This window comes from Grammomys surdaster, unplaced genomic scaffold (genome assembly GCF_004785775.1).
Source record: "Grammomys surdaster isolate TR1022 unplaced genomic scaffold, NIH_TR_1.0 325, whole genome shotgun sequence".
NCBI classification, from domain to species: domain Eukaryota; kingdom Metazoa; phylum Chordata; class Mammalia; order Rodentia; family Muridae; genus Grammomys; species Grammomys surdaster.
The window spans coordinates 2,642,025-2,664,107 of record NW_021604744.1 but is presented as its reverse complement, the minus strand read 5'-3'; the positions used below and the strand labels follow the sequence as shown (position 1 = coordinate 2,664,107).

Here is a 22,083-nt window from a genome sequence, read left to right as displayed (position 1 = left end):
GGGGGGGAGGGAGCAAGCAGGGTCCCAGACAGCTGCTTTTTAGGCAAACCGGCTGGCCACAAATGACGGAGGAGGGAGAATCCTAGAATGAGGGTCAGGGAAGCACAGGGTTAGCTCTGAGCTCAAGAAATCTTTCCTGGGACCATATGGACAGTTACTCTGACCAGTGGGGAATAGGGGAACAGGCAGAACACATAGAGGTATTAGAGCAAAGGTAGATGAATGGTTGGATATAGGGAACCTTTTTCCATTTACCAGACTGCTGGCAGTATGTGTTAAGACCCTTTAAAATGATTGGGTCTAGCGTGCCATTAAGTGGCCACTTTAGTCTATTATCTAAAGGGTACTGAATCCAGACCTTATTGTAGAGGTCTATCAATTTGGAAGGCCTCAAATCAGCTGTTAATTTTAGAGACTTGAGGTTTTTCAGGAGACAGCCCTGTGTGGTGTCTGTGGGTGCAGTCAAAGACAATGTGGTGCCCACTGGGTGTTACTGAGCTATTTGTATGGGCGTCCAGAAAGAAAAGTCGGTAACGAAATCAGGCAAACAGCCTAGATATCAGGTCGTCATGAGAATATCTAGGGGCCTCAGCTGTGGCAGAACGCCAGAGTTTCGCCAGAAAGTAGCTCATCTGGTACCAGGATTTCCAGCAGCTACAAGAGGTTGGGGGGCTGTGAACTGCTTTCGAGGAGGGAAATCACCCAACGGCCAATGTCCTAAGTCATAGTTCAGCTAGAAGCCAGTCATATGGACTGGGGCAATGAAAAGCCAACCCCTTAGCCCAGGGAAGGCTGGTCAGGCCCTAACTGGGCATCCAGGGTCCCTCCTTACCAATTAATATGCCGGTGTGTGTTTGTGGGCTTGTGCAGTCTGATATCAGGAAAGGTGGAACCGTGAGGTCTGTGTAGGCCTGTCTGGCTGCCTAGCCCACATGGCAGAGTACCACGTGGGGGCTGCAGCGGCACAGCTCACATGGTGGAAGTTTTGTGTCTCGCAGCAGCGGATGGAGTTGGTCTGCAGCAGCGGTGGAATTTTACACAGTCAGTGACAGCAGGTAACAGCAGATGGAGTCCGTGTGGTGTAGCCGTGGCGGGGCAGGGTTGCGGCAGGCCACATAGTGTTGGTCTTGCACGGTCACAGCAGCCGGCTGTGGCTGCCAGCAGCTGCATGGGTCTCTTAGTTCCTGAAGTCTTCGGTCCCAGCACCAGTGTTAGACTTGGGCGTGCAGCTTAGAACAGACAACACCAGACCAAATGATTCCAAGGGGGAGAGGTTTATTCAGGGCAGAGGGCAAAGGTAGGGGAAGACAGATAGAGGAAGATGGCAGAGAATGAGAGAGAGGGAGAGAGAGAAAGAGGAGAGAGAGAAGAGAGAGAGAGAAGTGGAGGCCAGCCATGTCCACGTGGAGAGAGGGGGAAGGGAAGGGGGGAGAGGCGAGGGGACAGAGAAAAGCTGGAAGCAAGAGAGTAAGAGAGTAAGAGAGAGAGGAGGAGGCAAGCAGCCCCTTTTATAGTGGGCAAGCCTACCTGGCTGTTGCCAGGTAACCGGGGAGGAGCATACCTGGGTGTTGCCAGGTAACTGTGGAGGTGGAGTTTAAACAGAATACTAACATCACTCTCCAGTGGTAGATGGGAAGGCATGGTTTCCACCCTCCTGAATGTCTTCTTTGCAAGTTGCCAATTGCAATAACACAGCAGGAGATATGCTGAGTTAAGAAACTCACTAAATAAAACAACACGCACTCCTTGGGATTTAGAAGCACAAATTGGCCAGTGAAGCAAAGACTCCCTCCTTCTTCAGAGACTCAGCATGCGCTTCAGCGCCCACTGTTTCAGCTGTCCTTTCCTTCCTCAGCTTCAGTTCAAGTGCCCCCCTACCACTCCTGGAATGATCTGACCACTCCCAAGTCTTTCAGAATATAGCTAATGCCTTAAATTGTAATGGTCTTGTGAACTGCTGATGTGGTCAAACATGATTCTCACTCAGGAGTCCAGTGCTGTGAAGGTAGGGAGGCTGGGGATCATATTTCCTGCAAGTGTCTATTTGGTGTCCCTGCCAATGATCTACCACTTGTCTTTGATGACCAAGGCTTCAGTGTTTAGTGATTTGCTAACATCTGCATGGCAGACTTGATAATTCTATGGTCTACAAATGAGGGAGCCCCACCCCAGCTTCTTCTCCTGTCACTTCACACCTCACCCTGGAGTGTTAATGAAAAGCTTGATTTCACTGTAAGACAAGAAAGAGCTGGTTTATCTCGTTGCATGCTGTTTGCCAAGAACTACTTAAAAGAGAAGTTAATTAAGAAGACAGAGATGATTTTCCTGCCAGATAAAATTGTAACCAACCTAGTCTTCACTTAAGACCTTCTCCTAGGGAAGGCCTCCTGGAGCCCCTAAATGAAGTTAGCACTGCATGAGATGTTTCTGTAGTGTTTTCTCTTTGAACTTTCCTTTTGTGACACACCACAGTTGGTACCACTTTCCCGCATCTGCCTCTTATAGTAAGCCCTGCAAATACCAAGAACATCACTGTCCTCACGCCCAGTTCTTAAGTGCCGACTTCACACACTTCCTGCAACAGAGTAGATGCTCAATTTTAATTAACTACAAGGTTAATCGTATTTCTCCACCTAAAGAGGGATCAGACCTCTGTTTGCTGGTACCAATAAGACAATAAGGAACTCCATTTGCTGACCAAAAGGCATCTAAAATGACTCCAATAGAAACAACACACATTTAGTAAGTTCTAATTGAAGTATAAATTATTTGTCAATATCAGTGGATTGACTCACCTGTTTAGATAAGAAGGAGAAATTTACATTTCTTATTCTCCTGTTTAAAAGCCTCCTGGCTCTCTGCTGTCTAGGGTGTAATTCTGAATTCTCCACCTGCCTTCCAAACCCCTGGTTTTGTCAGCCTTGAGCACACCCACAGCATACTGAGCCTGCTGCTGAAATACTCTCCCTCCTTTCTGTGTCTAGTGCATCATTACTGTCCTTTCAACACAAACTCAAGCCTCCCTTGCACCCCACGTACTCTCCCTATGTTGCACACTCTATTGCTGCCGCCAGGAGCCGCAGACTCTGAAACAGGACACTGCGTCCTTGAAAAGACCAAGTGCCTCTTATTTACCTCTCAGGCCCTCGTGCAAGTCTGCGTGCTGCTTCACAGAAATACTCAGAGTCTGGTCTCTGTTCACCAGGTGCGTGCACTCCGTTTTCTGCCTGAGCTTCCACCGCTGCTTCCTGCTCAGAGTCGATTCCATCTGGAATCTGTTCTGCATTTAGCAGCCATAGTGAGCTTCACTTCCAGTTGTCAATCACTGTACAACATGGTGCCTTTTATTATGATATCTTATACATGCTTGAGGAACATTGTATTTTGATCATATTTGCTTCTATCCACTTGTTCTCCTTTCTGCCCCAGCCCTGTGCACTATTCCTCCCAAGTAATCTCTTCTGCTTTTCTGTAAGATAGATAGATCTATAGATAGATAGATAGATAGATAGATAGATAGATAGATAGATGATAGATGGATAGATGGATAGATGGATAGATGGATAGATGGATAGATAATAGATAGACAGATAGCTAGATTGATTCTGTAGTGAGAAAAGATGCACCCTCATCCTCCATTATTCAATCTGTCTCCCACTCTCTTCTTTAGACCATTTTATCCCCCATGGTCACTTTCTGCTTTCATGTCATTTTTTAATCTATACTTTTGCATATGAAAGAAAACAGGCAATATTCATTTTTCTAAGTCTAGTTTATTGTGCTTAGCTCCATCCTTGACTCACAAATGACATAATTTCATCCTACTTTATGGCTAAATAAATTTCCCTCTTTCTGTCCTCCTACCCCCCCCACACACACACACACACAAGCATTTTTCTCTACCCATTCATTCATTCATTCATTAACATCTACAGTAGTTCTGTATCTTGACTGGTATGAGTACAGTAAGAAACACAGATGTGCACAGATGTGTGTATCTCTGTGGTACACTCAATTAGATGATGTCTCAGTCAGGGGGGCTGGCTTACAGGCTCAGAGGTTCAGAGCATTATCATCAAGGCGGGAGCCTGGCAGCATAGAGGCAGACATGGTACAGGAGGAGCTGAGAGTTCTACATCTTCATTCTAAGGCAACTAGGAGGAGACTGGCTTCCACAGGCAACCAGGATGAGGGTCTCTCACATTTTGTGGAGCTTTTACATAGGACCTCAAAGCCCACCACCACAGTGACACACTTCCTACAACAAGGCCACACTTCCTAATAGTGCTATTCCCTGGGCTAAGCATATTCAAACCAGGACAGATTTCTTTGGGTAACCCAGGAGTGGTATAGCTGGATTGTATTATAATTTCTTTTCTACTGTTTGAAGAGCCTCCATACTGATTTACATATTGTCCAGTAAATAAAGTTTCCCTTCACACACACACACACACACACACACACACACACACACACACCAGGCATCCTTACCAGAATTTGCCCATTGCTGACCTTTCTTCTAGATATTCTTTACAAAGGCCTTCCTGTGTCTGAGCCTTCAAGTACTTTCCCCACATAGTCCTCTAGCAGTTTTAGTAGTTCAAGTCGTAGAGTCTTCGATCCATTTGGAGTTAGACTCCAATGGATCTGGAAAGAAGGGCAGCAAAGGGCAAATGGGACCTCGTGAGATTAAAACACTGCACAGCAGAGGAAGCATCACCCAAGGTGAGACATTAGGACCTAATCCCATTTCTCTGGGTGGAGCCATCCGCTATTGAAGATACTGTATTTCCTCCCACATGTATTTTTATCATCTTTGTTAAAAACCAATCAGCTGTGGCTCTGTGGGCTTCTTTCTGGGTCTTCTATTTGATGCCATATGTCCATTTTTTGTGCCCAAACCATGCTATTTTGTTACCATGGCTCTGTCACATAATTTGAAATTAACTATTCTACCTTCAGCATTGTTACTTTTGCTCAGGATTGCTTTGGTTATGGGGCATCTCTCATACTTCCCTGAGAATTTTAGAAATTTTAGGGGCCTTAGGTGTATGATAATAATCCTTGGGAAGCTGAGAAAAGAGGATTGCTTGGAGTTTGGGGCTAGCCTGGCATACATAGTGAATTTCAGGACTGTCTGGACTATGCTGTGAAGTTCTGTCTCAAAAACTACGAAACAAACTACTTATAAAAAAACAAATCCTATTTATAATAGTTTTAAAATATGTAGCGATTGGGTAGTGGTAAAGCATGCCTTTAATCCCAGCACTCTGAGGCAGAGGCAGTCACATCTCTATGAGTTCGAGGCCAGCCTGGTCTATAAAGCAAGTTCCAGGATTATTATCAAACACCAAAATTCCAGCTATGAATGGTGTTTCTCCATTGTTTTCTTTCTCAGAAAGTGTGTGCATATTTAGAAAAACCACTAATTTTTGTTTGATTTTAAAACCTGTTGCTTTTATCTTCATCCAATCTGAGAAATCTAGAGTCTTTGGGGTCTTTTTAGTACGAGATCCTGTGGTCTGAAAACACAGAAATTGGACATCCTTCTCTGTTAATACCCTCTTCCTTCTTCCTCTCACTTTGAGCACTACATTGAATGAAAGCAGAAAGAATAGGCACCGTGTTCTCCTTACAGATTTTAGAGGAAATGTTCTCAGTTTTGTCCCCTCAAGTATGTTAGCTAAAGGCTTGTCATATATAACCTAAGTTATGCTTTCTTCATGAAAGGATATTCTAAAATCCACATTAGCCTTCTTAAATACTGTTTCTCTGCTTGAAACTATTCCATGGTTTCCACTGCCTTTAGAATGTAACCCACACCTGTATAACCCACTGCCCCTATGTGATGTCACGTGACCCTTCCTCTGACTTTCAGATTTTTTTGTTCTGTGCACATACCAAACTCTGTCTCCCCAGCGTCTTTGCATGCAGTGTCTGTGGCCAGGATAACCACACACTCCCTTCTCCTCTTTATTCAAGCATCTGCTTAATGCCGCCTTCCCACCCCACCCCCACCTAAACCAGCACGGCACTCCATTGCCTAAACTTCATTTTTCTTCTTTGCACCGTTCATATGAAACTTTCTATCAGTACTTGTTTGCACATTCATTTTCATCCTCTTGCACTATGGTGGAAAGGCCCAAGAAGATAGAAATGCTACCATTTCGTGGGTCCATTTTCAGGGCCTAGAGCTAAGTAACACAGAAAGCAGGAGCTGACTTAGTTGACTTTAAAAAGCAAGATGAAAAGAGAAGCTGGATACTGGGTCAAGGGATAGGGAAAAAAAGAAAGGCTTCTTAAAAATAAAGCTGATGGTGTTGAAGCGAAGGTTCTTCAATGATGTTCACCGGCTGCTCTTCCAGAAGACTCAGGTTCCCTTAAGCGCACAACTGCCTGTAAATCCAGGTCCAGGGAACAGGCTGCCCTCTTCTGGCTACCCTGGATATGACATGCACATGTTGCACAAACACACATTCAGGTAAAACTGCATGCACATGAAGAAAAGAAAAAGGGAAAGAAAATAAATAATAAAACTGGTTATGAATTAAGTTGTCTTACGACAACCTTGCTAAGGTATGGTACCAAGATTGTACAGGCTGGCTCTAGACCAGAGGCGTGGTTCCCGCCACGATGTGGTACCAAGATTGTACAGGCTAGCTCTAGACCAGAGGCGTGGCTCCCGCCACCCTTTTTACTTTTTAATCGGACCAAAATATTTAAAGGAGGGGTATGCACTTTGTCTTCAGTGGCCATATTGACAGAGAATCACCTGTGGCACATACGATGTGAGCTTTACCCTAGAAGGGCCTTCCCTGTAATCTTAGTCCTGAATTCTATCCACGAACCATTCCTAGGGGAGCCAAAAGCCTCTGAGGAAGATAACTTGTGTCGTCTTCCAGGTGAGTGTAAATTTAGTTAGTGTTGGGGAAGATCCTGGAGTAGCTCACTTCCACTTCCCACTGTGGCAGGATGGAGCAATGGCTGTTACCATCCCTTCTCCTGCCAAAAGAAGGTGGCTGTGACTGACGATCTTCTGCCCTCCGCCACTTTAGACAGAGCTGCATCTCTGTGGTGAAGACCATGATGCTTGAAAGGCTTTGAGATTAAAAGTGCCTTCTAAAGACTGAAGTCAACCCCCTTTGACTGAGATTCTTCTAACTCTGAAAACTCGGAATTTATCACAAGTCAGTTTCACTGGGCTGAAGCTTCTCAGTGCAAACCATGGAAGGAAGTTGTTCAGGCAGAAAGCGGAGGGGACATGGGCAGCAAGTGTGGCATAACCATAACCACCTGGCCTCATGCAGTCCGCAGCACTGCTATCTTCTCCCACTTTCTAAAAATTGAGATAATTCACACACAATAAAATGGACCCTTTTGCATGTATCTGTGAGGTATTTTTTTAAACCACATAAAATTATATAATCATGACCAGGCTTGGTAATACACAACTGCAATCCCAGCATGTGGGAGGCAAAGGCAGGGGGATCAAGAGGTCAAGGTCGCCTTCAGTTACACGGCAAGTCTAAGGCCCCTAAGTTCCCCGAGGCTTGCCTCAAAACCATCAGCAAGGGAAAAAGAGCCAATGTGATGATGAGCTCTGAGCAGCCAGAGGACTGTCCTTGGCCTCCACATCAATAGTCGGGCTTGGGTGGGCCAGTGACCCTCAACCCACTACCGAGGTAGTTTCTACTGACATATTCAGGGTAACGGGAGTCACTGACTCCATGCTTGTACCCAGCAGTGACCTCACTAGGTTCTAATGGCTAATCCCAAACCAGTGATCAGGCAGATTCTCCTGTTTAAATTGGTCTCCTGTCCACCAGAGCCAAGCTGTTCCCACCCAGCTCGCCTGTTTGAGAACCTCAGATAAACAGGGCCAGTTATCAATCACCTCCTGAATTGGACACTTTTTTTCGTTTAACATAATGCATCTGAGATCCACTTGTGTTTGTAGGTGCATGACTAATTTGCTTCATTTCATAGTGAGTAAGACCTCACTGTGCTTATCCATTTGCCAGTTGATGGACATCTGCGCTGTTTCATTGGAAGTAAAATTCACTATAAAAAAATACACCAAAAAATTTTCAAAATAAAAGTCTGCATAAAGGTCAATATGTGAATACAAGTTTTTATCATACTGAGACAAGTCAGTTGTATGATGAATGAATGTTTAACTTTTTAGGATCCTGTCCAGTTCCTCCCTGAAGCACACACTTTTCCACCTACAGTGCAGACGAGGCTTCACGGCTACAGTTCCAGTTGTACTGCTCTCTAGCCAGTAGGGAAATGAGTGGCTTCTCCTCGAACACTTAACTGTCATTTCCCTACTAATGATTGACTGTCTTTCTCATGTGCTTATTCGACACCCAATTACCATCTTGGTAAAGCATCAATTCCTACCTTTTCCTCACTTTATAAAAGTAGGTTCACACTATCAGTTTAGGAGCTAGTGTCTGTACGTGTGAACGTCATATACCTAATTTCGTTTGATCTTCACTACCTTGGAGGGAAGGAAAACAGACTTTATTCCATGTCTCCAAGAGAAATGGAGGCTGAGAAGGGTTCTATGGCTTGCCAACTTCACACATGAGACAGAACTAGAGCCAGAAGCACAAGACTTCCTAATCCACACTCTCCTCAACTTGCTGACCCAGCTACTCTAGAAGACAGGCAGGGCAGGTGATCACTCACTCTTCCAACTGACTCTCAACTCCTGCAAAACTGTCTAATGCCTCAGCTTGCTTCTCTGCCTAACCCTGAGCAGATACTTAGGGGACACTTTATTAAGGAACCATTTGTCCCTGACTTTTCTTCTACCTCGGGGATTTTTTAAAGTCAGAATCTTTCTTTGTACTATATGCTGCCTAAAACTTGCAAAACTAACTTCCGACTGCTGCAATCCCTCTGCTCCACCTGCCACGGGCTGTAATTCCAGGCATAAAGCACTTCACCAATGATTAGAGCATTGTTGGGGGGTTGTTTGTTTGTTTGTTTTTGCATTTTAAGTAGCATTGAGGACATCATCTCTTCCTGCACTGCTTTTGCTGTTCAGAAAGATTAAAACCAGGCTCTGGCCTTGAGCTCTGCGTTATGGTGCTGTTTGCCCGGACTCTTACTTACTAGCTGAGTGGTCCTGGCAAACTTCTCCTTGATTTAAGCTCTAGTTCTCTAACTAGTGGGATAACCATAGTTCTCAGAAGTGCTGTGAGAATTACAATGTAATGTACAAGATATGCACAGCAAAGTACTAGGGCCTATAGAGCTTTCACTGGGCCCCAGTTCCATCATTAGGTGTCCTAGCCCACCTTGAGGATTGCCTTTCTACTTGGGGGGATCTGAAGTGGTGCCTCAAGTCATATGTTCAAAATGAATGTGGGCATGAAGCTTCAATAGACAGGTATAGCCACTTTAAATGTTACAATGCTATAACACCTAGTTTATACCTTCTGATAGAAAAAATGAAATGTGTGTCTGTGTGTCTGTGTGTCTGTGTGTGTGTGTGTGTAGGCCATTACCAACTGAACTGGAAATGGTGCTTTAGAAAGGACAGAAATACCATATGATAATTAATCTGTTCAGAAATTATGAGCATACATATTTCCCAATTATATTTTGTTAGAAAAAGTGATGATTGAACAGATTCAAATGAGCCTATATGGTTTGAACACAATCCTTGCAAAGCTTTTTTTATTAACCAAATGACTTTGAACTAATGATCTTTGATCTTAATTATATTTCTATTTTCTCTAATATTCTAAATTGGGAGCAAATGGACTGCAATAGAGCCACACCAGTTTTCTCTAACCCAGCCACTGGCAGCATTCAACAGGAGACATGTACAGCAAGAAAAAGCTCAACTCCGCAGAGCACTTCACAGGACAATGTTAGCCAGTTAGAAGTAAAAGAATTTTTGTGTCAAATTCAATGTTTCCAGTATCTAACGCATTTTCAACTCAATCCTGGCCCAAGGAGTGGCTGTAAGAAAAATAAGTTTCAAACAGATAGCATTATCCCTGCCTCTGAAAGATCCAAGTTTATTGTCTGTTGAATCTGCCCCATTTTTCCAATATTTTCACAGCTCAATGCTGTAACGGTAATGACTGTCTGTCTGAGTCCAATGTTCACATAAATGACATTTCAGAGTCCCCATTTGGAAAACCAATAGATTTGCTTCTGATGTCCACTTCAGATGCAAGTCTTTGTTCGTCACTCCAGAAGAGCAATGGAGTCCCCATTCTCAATAAGAACTAGACACAACAAAGGCACCAAGGAGGAACGTGGTCAGGAGACCGTTCACCACCCTTCTCCGTTACCTACTAGCTTGGTTGTGCAGTCCTTAATAAGTCACCTAACCTTCGTTCCTTAGTGTCACCCTCTGTAAAATGTGTCAGCCTGGATGTGTGATGGGAGTTCAGTTCAGGGTGTCTGGTACCTCGCTCAGTGTGCCTCAGCCAGCGCTGTTAGTGACGTTAGTAGCAGTACCAAACAGAAATGCTGCTGCTATTATCTTCCTGAGCATCATAAGCTAGAGGCATGCCCTAGTGCTGACCTGTGCTGAGCTGTGCACCAATCAGGATAAGCAATGCAGAAACCCAGGAATTGAGAGGCTGGCCAACCATGAGGCCAAGCTGGAAGCCTGGAGGCCATCTATGGTAAGATAAGAGTAAACGGCAGGTTCTCTTTCTTCTACCACACTCCCTGGGTCCCTCCTGAGAGTCTCCCCATCTTAGTCCACAGCAAAGGTTAACAGCAACTCTCCTTGACTTGCAGTCAAGTGCTCAGCCACTGAGATATACCTCTATCATTCTTCCTTTATTTGAAATATGTGTTCCTTCACCATACAGATTTTTCTTTTTACTGAAGATAAAAGCCATCTGCAAAGACATTTGCTGCAACAAGCACTATATTCCTTGCAGGTCAGATCCTTGGTTACTATCATTTTCATGATATTTCATAAAGCAAGATGTTGAAATACAGTCCCTGTATAAGACATTTACAAGGAGGTTTTAGTGTGCATGTGTTCATGCATGTGGGCGTGCATGGATGTGTGACAGTACATGAACACACAGGGGTGTGTGTGTGTGTGTGTGTGTGTGTGTGTGGTGTATACCTGTGGAGATCACAAGGCAACTGTAGAGTTGGTTCTCTCCTTCCATCTTTACATGGATTCCAAGTATTGAACTAATTATCTCCAGGTATACATAAGGGACACCTTTCCTACCTAACCATCCCATCAGCCCAAGGAGATTTCTTTTAATCTGAGCATATAAAGTGAATTTGGTTTGTTAATTTGGTGCTTTCCTACAAGATAATTTAAGAGACCATATATCTTTTAATTCAAAAATAAACATGTGTACATAATCTGTATTATATATAAAAATGTAAGCTTGGGCATTGATCGGTGTGCATTCTAGAGGAGATAAGATCTTAACAGAAATGAAAGAAGGGGGCAGTGGTGCCACATGCCTTTATACCAGTGTTCAGGAGGCAGAGGCAGGCATCTCTTTCTGTGAGTTCAAGGTTAGCCTGGTCTACAGAGCAATTTCTTGTACAGCCTGGGCTACGAAAAAAAATGAAAGTAAGAAGGAGAAAAAATTTGATCCTAACTTATGAAGAGGATCATAAGCTGTTTCTCTTCCATCGTAGCTTAAGACATTTGGCAACTGTTTTGTCTGTGGTCCTCTTCAGAACATTTCACGGCACAGTGGTCAGTGGCCACAGGGATGAAGCTCCGAGTCCAGCATGTTTACAGAAATACTTGGACTGGTATATGATGGTCAAAACACAGAGGTATCCTCTGGAGTTGACACTGAAGTATCTCTGGGTTCAGTAAGGTAGGAAAGGGAACACTAATGAGGCCCGTTCCATTTTAGCGACTGTGCCTGGGACATTGTTTGCACAGAGGGGCTGCAGAAATCCCAGCAGCCCACCTGTGGCTCCTTTTCAATGTCATAGGACACATCTCTGGTATAGTTCCTGTTAGAACATCACGGAGAAGATGTTGTGGAACAATCTTTCTCAACCACTTCATAATGCACATAATCACACACTTCAGCCCATGCTGCCCCCATGACCACACACCTTGGCCTGTGCAGGACCCGTGACCACACACTTCAGCCCATGTGGGACCCATGACCACACACCTCGGCCTGGTGCCAGGCCCGTGATCACAGGCTTTGGCCTGTGCCTGGCCCATGATCATACTCTTTAACTTGTGCCCAGGAACAAGAAAGAAAAGAATGAAGGAGGGAAAACAGAAAACATGGCCTATAGGAATGAGAACTAAGTTTGAGTAATTCTCTATACATCATGGTGTCATGAACATTCGCATTTGAAAGATTGGAGAAGGTTCTTCCTGTCCCAGTTCAGGTCACCTGACACAGTGGTGCCCACTGAGGTGCCCTGTGACGCTCGGCAAGCTCATGCTTGTGTGGGCGCTGCACGTCCACCACGGAAGCATAGAGTGTCTTTACCTAGAAATTTTTAAAAGGCACGTATATTGATTTCTACCTCTGAAATATTTTACTTTATTCAAAGTTAATTTTAATTTTTAGTTGATATTTTTTAACAGGTGGTAGCTTAGAACACAAGAACTTTTCATTTCTGCTTCAGTTAAGTATTTAATTGCCTATTAAAATCTCTTGAAAAAGCTCTTTTTATAGTAAGATTTGTATTTGTAGATAAGCCCATCTTCTAGCTTGTCATAAAAAGTTAATGGAGATAGGAAAGTGAAAAAGGACAAAAAATAAGCCTTCAGCGATGGCTCCAGGCCAAACCCAGGGCGGCTACTTCCATGTGGAAGGTAATCTTTTCCACGGTCTGAGCAGAACTCTCCTGTTCAATACCACACATGTGGTTGATAAGGCTTCGAGGAACAAATGCTAAGTACTCTATTGGGAGATGGGATTAGACATCCTGTTTAGACAGGATGGCCACTAAAGTCTGCTTCACTTGCTTTGATCTGGTTTGCATGTCAATAGGCTGTGACAATTTTCTCACTCAGTAAAAAGGGTAAAGAAACCCAAAATGTTACTCAGTGCTCATTCTGTAACTTTGGTCAAGCTTCTTACCCTCTCCCTGCCTTCTCCCTGTGTCTCAGAAGTGATCTAAGGCCAGCTAATTGACTCAACGATATGTGATGTAATGGTGAAAGAGCTATTAACACGTAAACCGCCATCGCCACAGTCCTGGGCAGAAATTACGATTGTACAACCCCCCCGCCAGGTCTTTTGAATGTGTGTTTAACTGTTTAAGGCCATATTTTCCTGTATTGAAAAGTTGCCACTTTCTGTCGACTGCTAGTTTGGTTTCTAACTGTAGCCCACAGTAGGGGTTTTCACTTGAGTGCACCCACTAATTCCAGCTTATTCCTAAGGTAACCAAGAATACTTGGTTTCCAATGTGAAAAGATTCATGGACATCAGTTTATGGAGTGAAGGAAGAAAATGCTGTACCCAGAGTAAGCTATTCAGATCTCACAGCCAAGGAGAAAGTTTGTACAACTAACTTGATAATTTAAAGGTGGCCAGGATTGTTAGGGAAAACAGCAACTCCATTATCCTCTCTTTCTCCTCATCTAAATCATCAGCACAATCAGAAGTACTATATAAAAATTCTCAGCTTTAAAACAAAGCAGACTCCTAGTATTCATGGACTGGATACACTCAAGATCACTGACCTAGCTAGGGTTACAGACGTTACAGACGCTAGGTAGAAATGCAATCAGTCTTTTGCCTGATGTGAGGCTAGGGAGGGGCTCTTAACTGCTAGCAGAGAAGAATCATCAGTCACCCAGAATTCAATATAAACGTGGCTTCTTTGTGTCCCACTCATATACCCACTCCTTAGAGAAAACAACAGTCTGAAATACTACAAAACTTGAGATTTTCAAAGGTCGTGAGACATTTTCCTCACAAATATCAAGGTTTCTGTATTGAATTTCCCTGCTTTATTTTGCCTTAGGATAAGGAAAATTCTAGGGTAATGTTATTGTTCGTGGTCATAACTCATTGAATCTTAACACATCTGTCCCCTACTTGGTTTCTGGTCAGTGTTGTGTTTTATGTCATATACATATGTGTATATATATACATATATATATGTATGTATGTATGTATGTATATTACTTTCAATATTTTTGGAAGTAAACAATGAATCCTCAATAGATATAAAGCTAGACTTTCTGGAAACAGTTCCATTTATCTTAGTCTAGGAGCCATCCATGTTAAAACCACGAAAGAAAGAAAGAAAGGAAGAGAGAGAGAGAGAGAGAGAGAGAGAGAGAGAGAGAGAGAGAGAGAGAGAATGATTTTCTTTTTAGGGCAAGAGAGAGAAAGCAATGATAGTTTTCAGATGAATCAATCCAAATCCCAAGATTATTAGACAATTGCTGAGAATTATGCTTTGAGCGACACCTAACGGTTGAGAAAATCACTCTCCCAACTCCTTTGCGGAGGGCTCAGATCCTGGCTGTTAATCACCTCCCCAGCATCGCCTAGGGCCTGCTAACAACAGAGAGAAGCACCTGGTCCCTTTACTGGGACCAGCTGGCCTGGGTCACTGGGCAACTTGTATTTTCAGAACCACCGCTAAGTCTGAGACCCACCGATTTATAGCCAAGTCAGTGTCCATGCTAGGCGTGACCCCAGACGATAGAGCAGACTGAGGCAAGGAGATTAGGCCCGAGCTGTGCCTTGAACTCTTGGGCAATGGAGGCCCCGGGTCGGGTTGGGGACAGAAGCCCTGGGCTCGGCTGGCTGCCCTCTGGGCAGTGGGGGTGTGGCGGGGACCTTGACAGCAGCCACCTGGCTGCCAGCCCAGGTCCCGGGCGACGTGGGTAGCTGGAGCGTGGCGACGTGGCGCGCCCTAACGCCTGTGCTTCCTGTCCGCAGACGAACCCCACGCCTGGAGTGCTGCCGCTGCCGCCGCCCCAGGCCTGCCGGAAGTAGGCGTCTCCCTCGAAGACATCCTCTCTCCATTCTCTCCATCACATCCAGCCCCACCCTCCGACCCTTCCCACCAGATAGGCCCAGACCCAACTTGGGATATCCAAAGGGAACACGACGTTAGGAAACCAAAGGAGCTTTCGGCCGGCGGCCAGAAGAAGCAGCGCCTGGGGGAGCAGAGGGAGCGCTCGGCGAGCCCGCAGCGCAGTGCGCGGCCCAGGCTGGAGGAGGTGCCCGGCGGCCAGGGGCGGCCCGAGGCCGGCAGGCCCGCCTCGGAGGCGGCCAACGGGAAGGAGGCGCTGCGCGGCCGGCGCGAGGGCCTCGGGGCCACGGGCGCGCGGGAGGCCGAGGCCAAGGTGGGCGTGCGCTCGGGGGCCCGACCGGCAGCACGGCCCACGGGGGGCGGCCCGGCGCGCAAGGCGGCGGTGGCGCCGGGGCCCTGGAAGGTGCCGGGCTCCGACAAGCTGCCGGGAGCCCTGCAGCCTGGAGCCTCGGCCGCCAGCAGATGAGCCCCAAAGCGGGGCCCCGCCCGCCTCCACGCAGGCTGATCTTCCTGGGTTCCGTCTCACGGCGTTTTAATTTATTTCCACTGTCACACACATAGATCTGCACGAGGCGCCGAGGCCCGGGAGCACCGGCGTGCGACGCACGTGGGCGACACAGCACGGTGTGCGCGCAGGCAGACCTAAACTGATCCTAAAGCCCCCGGTTCCATGGTGGGAGCTTTGGCAGCTACGGAAGAACCAAAATCACGTAAACATCACAGAGAGACAGTGCAGTGTAGCTTTAGTTTAAAAAGAAAAAAGTTCCCCCCACTGCATGAAGGATTTGGATGTCATCCAAACTTTATATCAAGAAACTGGACAAGTTTAGCGCAATCACAAACTGGAATATCGCCTTAAAAAAAATCAAACTGCACGGAGCAAGTGGAAACTGAGACAAGATTATATCTTTTAATTGATCTAAAGTGTTGTAAATAAATCGTTCTTGACATATCTAGACAGGGGTTAAAGGGTTTCTTTGAAACATCCAGAACTGTTCGCCCATGATACGTTTCCATGGCTCCCCCTTCGGCATCAACTGACGGTATTAGCACCTTTCCCTGCCTACTGCAGGATGAGTTAGAAACCTAGTGATTCTTTGGTGTGATGCCATTTTTACTGCCATTTCTGTGGTCAAGTCACATTTCTGTACATTTTCAGTAGTAGGGGAAAAAATGGTTTTAAGAATTGTATCCTAGGGAACAGTTTGCAAAGTCAGAATTTTGCAGGTTAGCTCGTAGGTCTGAATTGGTTTTCCTCTAAAATAATGAGTTTGATAATCAAAAGACCATAATCTGTTTAATCAAGATTGACAACGCTGCCGTTCCTTCCTGAAAAGGCTTTCTTGTCATCCCAGGCACGCGGAGATGCGTAGCTGCTCTGTTAGCAATCTTCTATTTTACCTGTTTTTTTGTCTTATTTTAAAGCTCCTCATTTGCACTTTGACAAAGTATTTGTCGTATATTTCTCAAATTAGAATCTCTAATATTGAAAGCATTATGATAACTAATTTATTTTCATTAAAGAACATGAGTCCTTTGGCATTCCTTTCTGCTTTTCTTATTTGATCTGCCTTTTGTTTCCATCTGGTTAGCGTTCGCCTCCTATCTGCTAAGGCTTTTTGTTACACTAACAATCGATAGATCCGCCTTTATGTTCCTGGGTTACCGTCGCAGGTCAGTGATTGTCCCTGTAGTAAAAACTGTGAAACATTAACTCCAGTCAGCTATCCATTGGTATTTATTGTAGCTGCACATATTAAAAGACAAAATGTCCAAAGGCATTTTGCCACGAATATGTTTTGTATAAGTGAGGCTTCAACCCTTCGGATATTCTGCCTCTTACTCTAAAGCATTCCAAAGTAAGTAAGACTCATCCCTTGTGCTTGTTGTCAAGTGAGTAAAAGGGAAGCCAGGTCCATCATGCCGGGTCACACGTAACGGCTGTCTCAAATGAGTCTCCCCACTTTCTGGGCACTCCTAGTTTAATTTCCATCAAACATAAAGATAGTTGTTCCGCAAGCCAATATGGTCAAAAGCCTCGTGTGAAGGGTATTGCAGCTTGTAAAAGTAACTTCCAAAATGAAACATACTCACCATAAACAAAAGCACAAACACAGGTAGCAGTTACACTTTTGGTTTAATCTCAATTTGTCTTTCTCCCTGGACTAGAAATTCAGTAGTTTGCCGTTAATTTATTGACTCTGGGTTTGGACAACGCTTCTGTAGTGTAGCTGCACGTCCTGGTACTGTATCCTCTGACCTTTATTTTCCATATGTTACAAAAGGAAAAAAGTGGAGATTACCCTTGCATAAACTCTAATTTGCACAGTTCACAGCTACTACTTGTGCAGTAATTGCTTTATTCGGCTGTAATCCATAACCCGTGAAGACAGCACATCATCTAAATCTCATTCCAAATAATATTTCTGTGTAGTGTTAGCTGTGAATTTACCCTGTACAGCTGTATCTCTATAAATATAATTCCATGTATTAATAGTCACAGAAAGACTGTAAGTGAGCAACTATTTTTATGAAACGCACCACTATGGATAAATTAACTTTTACAGAAATCTTGTTTACTGTATGATATTCTAAAACACTGTCAAATAAAATATATATCCAAAAATCTTTTCTTTTTCCAGCTATATAACCCGTGTGTTAATTTTAATTTAGTAAGGACCAGAGGTTATTTTATTACTGATTTATTTGGTTGGTTGGTTGGTTTTTGTTCTGTTTTTCGAGACAGGGTTTCTCTGTGTAGCCCTGCTGTCGTGGAACTCACTCTAGACCAGGCTGACCTGAAACTGAGAGATCCACCTCTGTCTCCCAAGTGCTGGGATCAAAGGCATGCACCACCACTGCCCAGCCACCCCATTGCCCACCCCTGGCTTTTTAAAGCTGCTCTTTTTCCCCATAGATTTCTAAAGTATAAGTTTAATGACTGATATAGAACTTCTTTGAGACACTCTGGCAATACATGGAAAGATTGTTTTGGTTTTAGGGGTTTTGGGTTTTTTGTTTATTTGTTTTTTTAGCTCAAGGAAACTGAAAAAAAAACAGTCCTGTCTTTTGCTTATATCACGTATGACCATGTGTTTCTGCTGTTTACTACATTGGTACCTTAAAGCCTTTTATAGAAAAAGTTACAGTGTCAGTATGCATAGCAGCAGTGTTTAAATTCAAAGCCAATGGTTGATTCTGTGTTTGACCTTGCATAGGAGAAAGTTCCGCATGGGTTAGTCATGGCATTTGTGATCCAAGGGGGCAGTTCTCAGCTATGGCTGCAAGACTTTTCTTATCACATTAACGGGAGTCCTAAAACTCCAAACCTGTCAATCTTTCATTCCAATACTATTTCCTTTATTAAAAAGATCACACATCTGTTTCAGAGAAGAGGGCAGGAAGTATGAAATCGAGCACTATTTGAGATTGTGCAGTTTTGTCTCACTTTTTTTTTTAAGATTAACATGGTTAATTTACATTTTTAAGAACCAGTGAAGAAGAAGACGACGACTAAAGCACAAACCTGACAAGCCACCTGCAGGCTGCAGCTGCCTCCGGCCCAGACAGACCAGAGGCAGGGAACCCTGAGGCTTGGATAGAAGCAGTGTTCCGTGCAGGGAAGTGGCTCACCTGGAAAAGCTTCTGAAGCCTTTGCTAGCACAAGGCTCTGCGCCAGCAGCCGGCCCACCATTCCTGCAGTCCAGCAGGTTTGCTGAAATTCAGTTGGCCAATGCTTGGGTGGGATCTGAGTATAACGTGGAAGGTTATATTCTTAGTCTCCCCTAATTTGTAAGCTCATAAACCAACTTGCATGTTTTCTACCCTTGTTTAGTTTTTTTTTTTTGTCTTGTTTTGTTTTGGGGGTTGTTTGTATTTGTTATCCTTGTTGTTTAAGGCAAACTGACAGCAAAATAATCAAATACCATCCCTACTTGTAACAGGAGTCTAGACTGAACAGACTTCTTCAGACAATGTAGTCCCAGAGGGTGCCTATAAAACCACAAGAAATGAGGGCACTCTGTCCAACAGAAGGCTCAGAAGCACATCTAGTTCATGCAGGGACCTAATTAAATGTATAGTGATTATGATTATCATTCATCATAATAGCTATGGTTGTAACCATTTGTGTACAGACAGTAGGGTAACACCCTAGAATTAAACAGAACTCTTGCTGGGCCTTCTGGAACATGTTACCCATGAGACACAACCTTCAGAGACTCTGCAGCAGCTCAGTTCTGCATCAGCACAGCTGGGGCAGGTTAACAGTAAGTTCCAGCAGAGCCTCGTTGTTCTGAGGGCTTTGAGAAGAGTTTGATGGAGCCCCACCTCCCAGGGCTCTGTGGGGGCGCTAGCAGGAAGGGGGGAGGAGTGGGGAGGTGTGGGGGGAGTGGAAGGGGCAGACAGCTAATTCCTAGAAAGTAACTTCATCTGGAGAAACCTAAGGCCACAAAACAACTTTTGAGCTCCCGAAAATGGAAGTAAATTTCCTAAGACTGAGGAGTTAGGATGTCTCAGTAGGTTGGACGTGCCTTACAAGCCTGGCAGCCCTAGAACTCACAGGGAAAGAAGAGAAGTAACTCTGGAAAAGTGTCCTCTATGTGTGCTCCTGCAGCACCCACACATTCAAATTCAGATACATGTATCATATGCACATCGTAGCAGTAGTAAACTCTAACAAAATGTGTCCATCCATGAGGAGAACTGAAAGGCATCTTTGTGATTTCATTGTAACTAAGACAACTTCTTCACGCCATGAAACACATATCCAGGAGAGTGTGAAGTTTGCAGGCAATACTTAGGGCAGAAAGAACTAAGAATCCATTTCACCAAATTCCATTCCGTTCTTCTGCATTTGTTGCCTCCTGCTTGATCTCTGGCACATCCTGCATTCAATACCACTGTATCACTGCATGGTATGAATAATTCCAGGGAGCTGCAGAGAGATGCCTGACGGAAGCCACCCTTAGGGAGTTATACCAAACTTGCAAAGCCAAGTACAGCAGCAGGGCGTGCCCTTCTCTTCATTTAGAAGTCCATCCTTCAAGTTAAGAATTAGTATACTCACTCATCTGAATTCTAAAATTAAGTCAGGTTTTATATTGTATGTGTGATTTGGGTAAATCTGGGCTTTTCTGATTAATCATTTGGCTTGATCACAAAGCCTGGCTTTGATACACAATTACATTATATAGGAGAACTTTTCCATAAATGGTTTCTAATATGCAGGTAGAAATATAAAATGAAAGAGTATTTAAATTACCCATGCAAGAAGAAATTGTCACCTTTGTAATATTAGAATTTATGATTAAGAAAATAGAAAAGGGCTGACTATACAGCTTAGTAGGTAAAGCCCGAGGGCATGAGTTCAATTCCTGAAGCCTACATGAAGAGTATTGACTTTGGAACACGTGTTGTCTGCTGACCTCCTAACATGTTCTCCATCCTACATAAATTAACAAAGTTATAAAAAGAAAATACATATATTGCTTTACGTTGTAGTTGTAAGTAGAATGGTCACTTTGCATGCATAAAACTCACCAGCTTTAAATTGAGTTTGAAGCCAGCCTGGGCTACATGAAACCATCTCAAAAATTACAGATATTAGATTAGAAATGAAATTAGATCTATAGTTATTTCAGGACTACATGCCGATAAACAGTACTCATCGATAAACTCCTTCATTTAGTACACGTGCTGGTTTGAATAGGTATGGCCCCCAGAGACTCATCTACTTAAATGCTTGCCCCATAGGGAGTGGCACTATTAGGAGGTATGGTCTTGTTGGAGTAGGTGTGGCCTTGTTAGAGAAAGTGTGTCACTGTGAGGGTGGGCTATGAGGTCTCCTGTGCTCAAGCTATGCCCAGTGTATGTACGTACAGTCTCCTCCTTGATGCCTTTGGATTTAGATGTAGAACTCTCTGCTCCTTCTCCAGCACCATGTCTGCCTGCAGGCTGTCATGCTTCCCACCGTGATGATGATAATGGGCTGAGCCTCTGAAACTGTATTCCAGCCCCAATTAAATGTTTCCCTTTATAAGAGCTGCCTTGGTCATGCTATCTCGTCACAGCAATGAAACCGTAACCAAAACAGTATATTATTTTTTTAAGTTGTTGGAAACATTATAGGTAAACACAATCCAGCCTATATTCTCAATCTGTCTGTGATCTAGGTAGGAGACCAAGACATTGGAAACAGGACAGTCAGAAATCGGGATGCTCTGAGATGCATGCATAATTAGAAGAGGTCCTGGATAATTAGCATTTTTGGTGATTTTTAAGGAATACCTTATTTAAAGAGGAAGAAAGGTATAAGAACAGCTTAAGCAAAAAAAAATATTTTATGGAATTAGAAAATTTAAAAGAATGTTAAGGAAATAAGTCAGTATTTTGACTGAGAGAATATGGAAGTGAGCAAAAGTAGAAATTAAATAGATGAAGACAAAGCACAGTGGTGCTTGTGAGCCATGAGAAGAGAAAATCAGCATGGGACTCTGCAGATCAGGCCCAGCCATCTTGCTCAGAAGTCCATGGGCAAAGCTGACGGTAGCAGGTGCCTAACATCAGTCAGGGTAAAAATAAAGAGGCCTGTGCTCATGGACTAGACTCGGAGGGAAAAAAGGCAGACCTTGGGTTAGATAATGGTCAGTAGAGGGGAAAATAGACTTCAAGCCTGGGCAAGTGGTGAAAGAACTACCTGGGACTTCACTAAGGTTTTGGCATGCAAAGGTTGAGGTTAACCAGACCGTGATTGTGTACTAAGATGGGTATGCTTCAAAACTGGTATGGATGGAGACTGAGGCTAAAGATTAACAATCAACTCTGATGTGTTTATAAAAAGATAAAGAGATATACAATATGTTCTCCGGGGCTGTGGTGAGGTATGGGGGAAGGGAATGTCTCAGTGGGCCCATGCCGAGGCATCCCTTCCCCCTGAGGGACCAGCCACAGGACAGTATAGTATAGAATAGAATTTATTCAGGGCATGGGGAGGGGAGTCAAAAGGGTAGTAGAGGCAGAGGGGGGAGGGGAGGGGAGGGGAGAGGGGAAGAGAGAGGGGAAGGGAGGGGAGAGGGGAGGAGAGGGGGAGGG

General features: G+C 44.2%; 1 protein-coding gene across 3 annotated transcripts in view; it reads left to right on the top strand.

Moving 5' to 3' along the window:
* Magi2 (membrane associated guanylate kinase, WW and PDZ domain containing 2) overlaps window positions 1–16,415 on the top strand; it is a 1,345,877-nt gene extending 1,329,462 nt beyond the window's left edge. For all 3 annotated transcript variants that reach the window (XM_028778110.1, XM_028778109.1, XM_028778111.1), the window contains one exon: window positions 14,895–16,415. In XM_028778110.1, coding sequence (XP_028633943.1) covers window positions 14,895–15,457 — 563 coding nt within the window. In that variant the 3' untranslated portion in view covers window positions 15,458–16,415. The remainder of the gene's footprint in view (window positions 1–14,894) is intronic.
* Window positions 16,416–22,083: the final 5,668 nt, after the last annotated feature.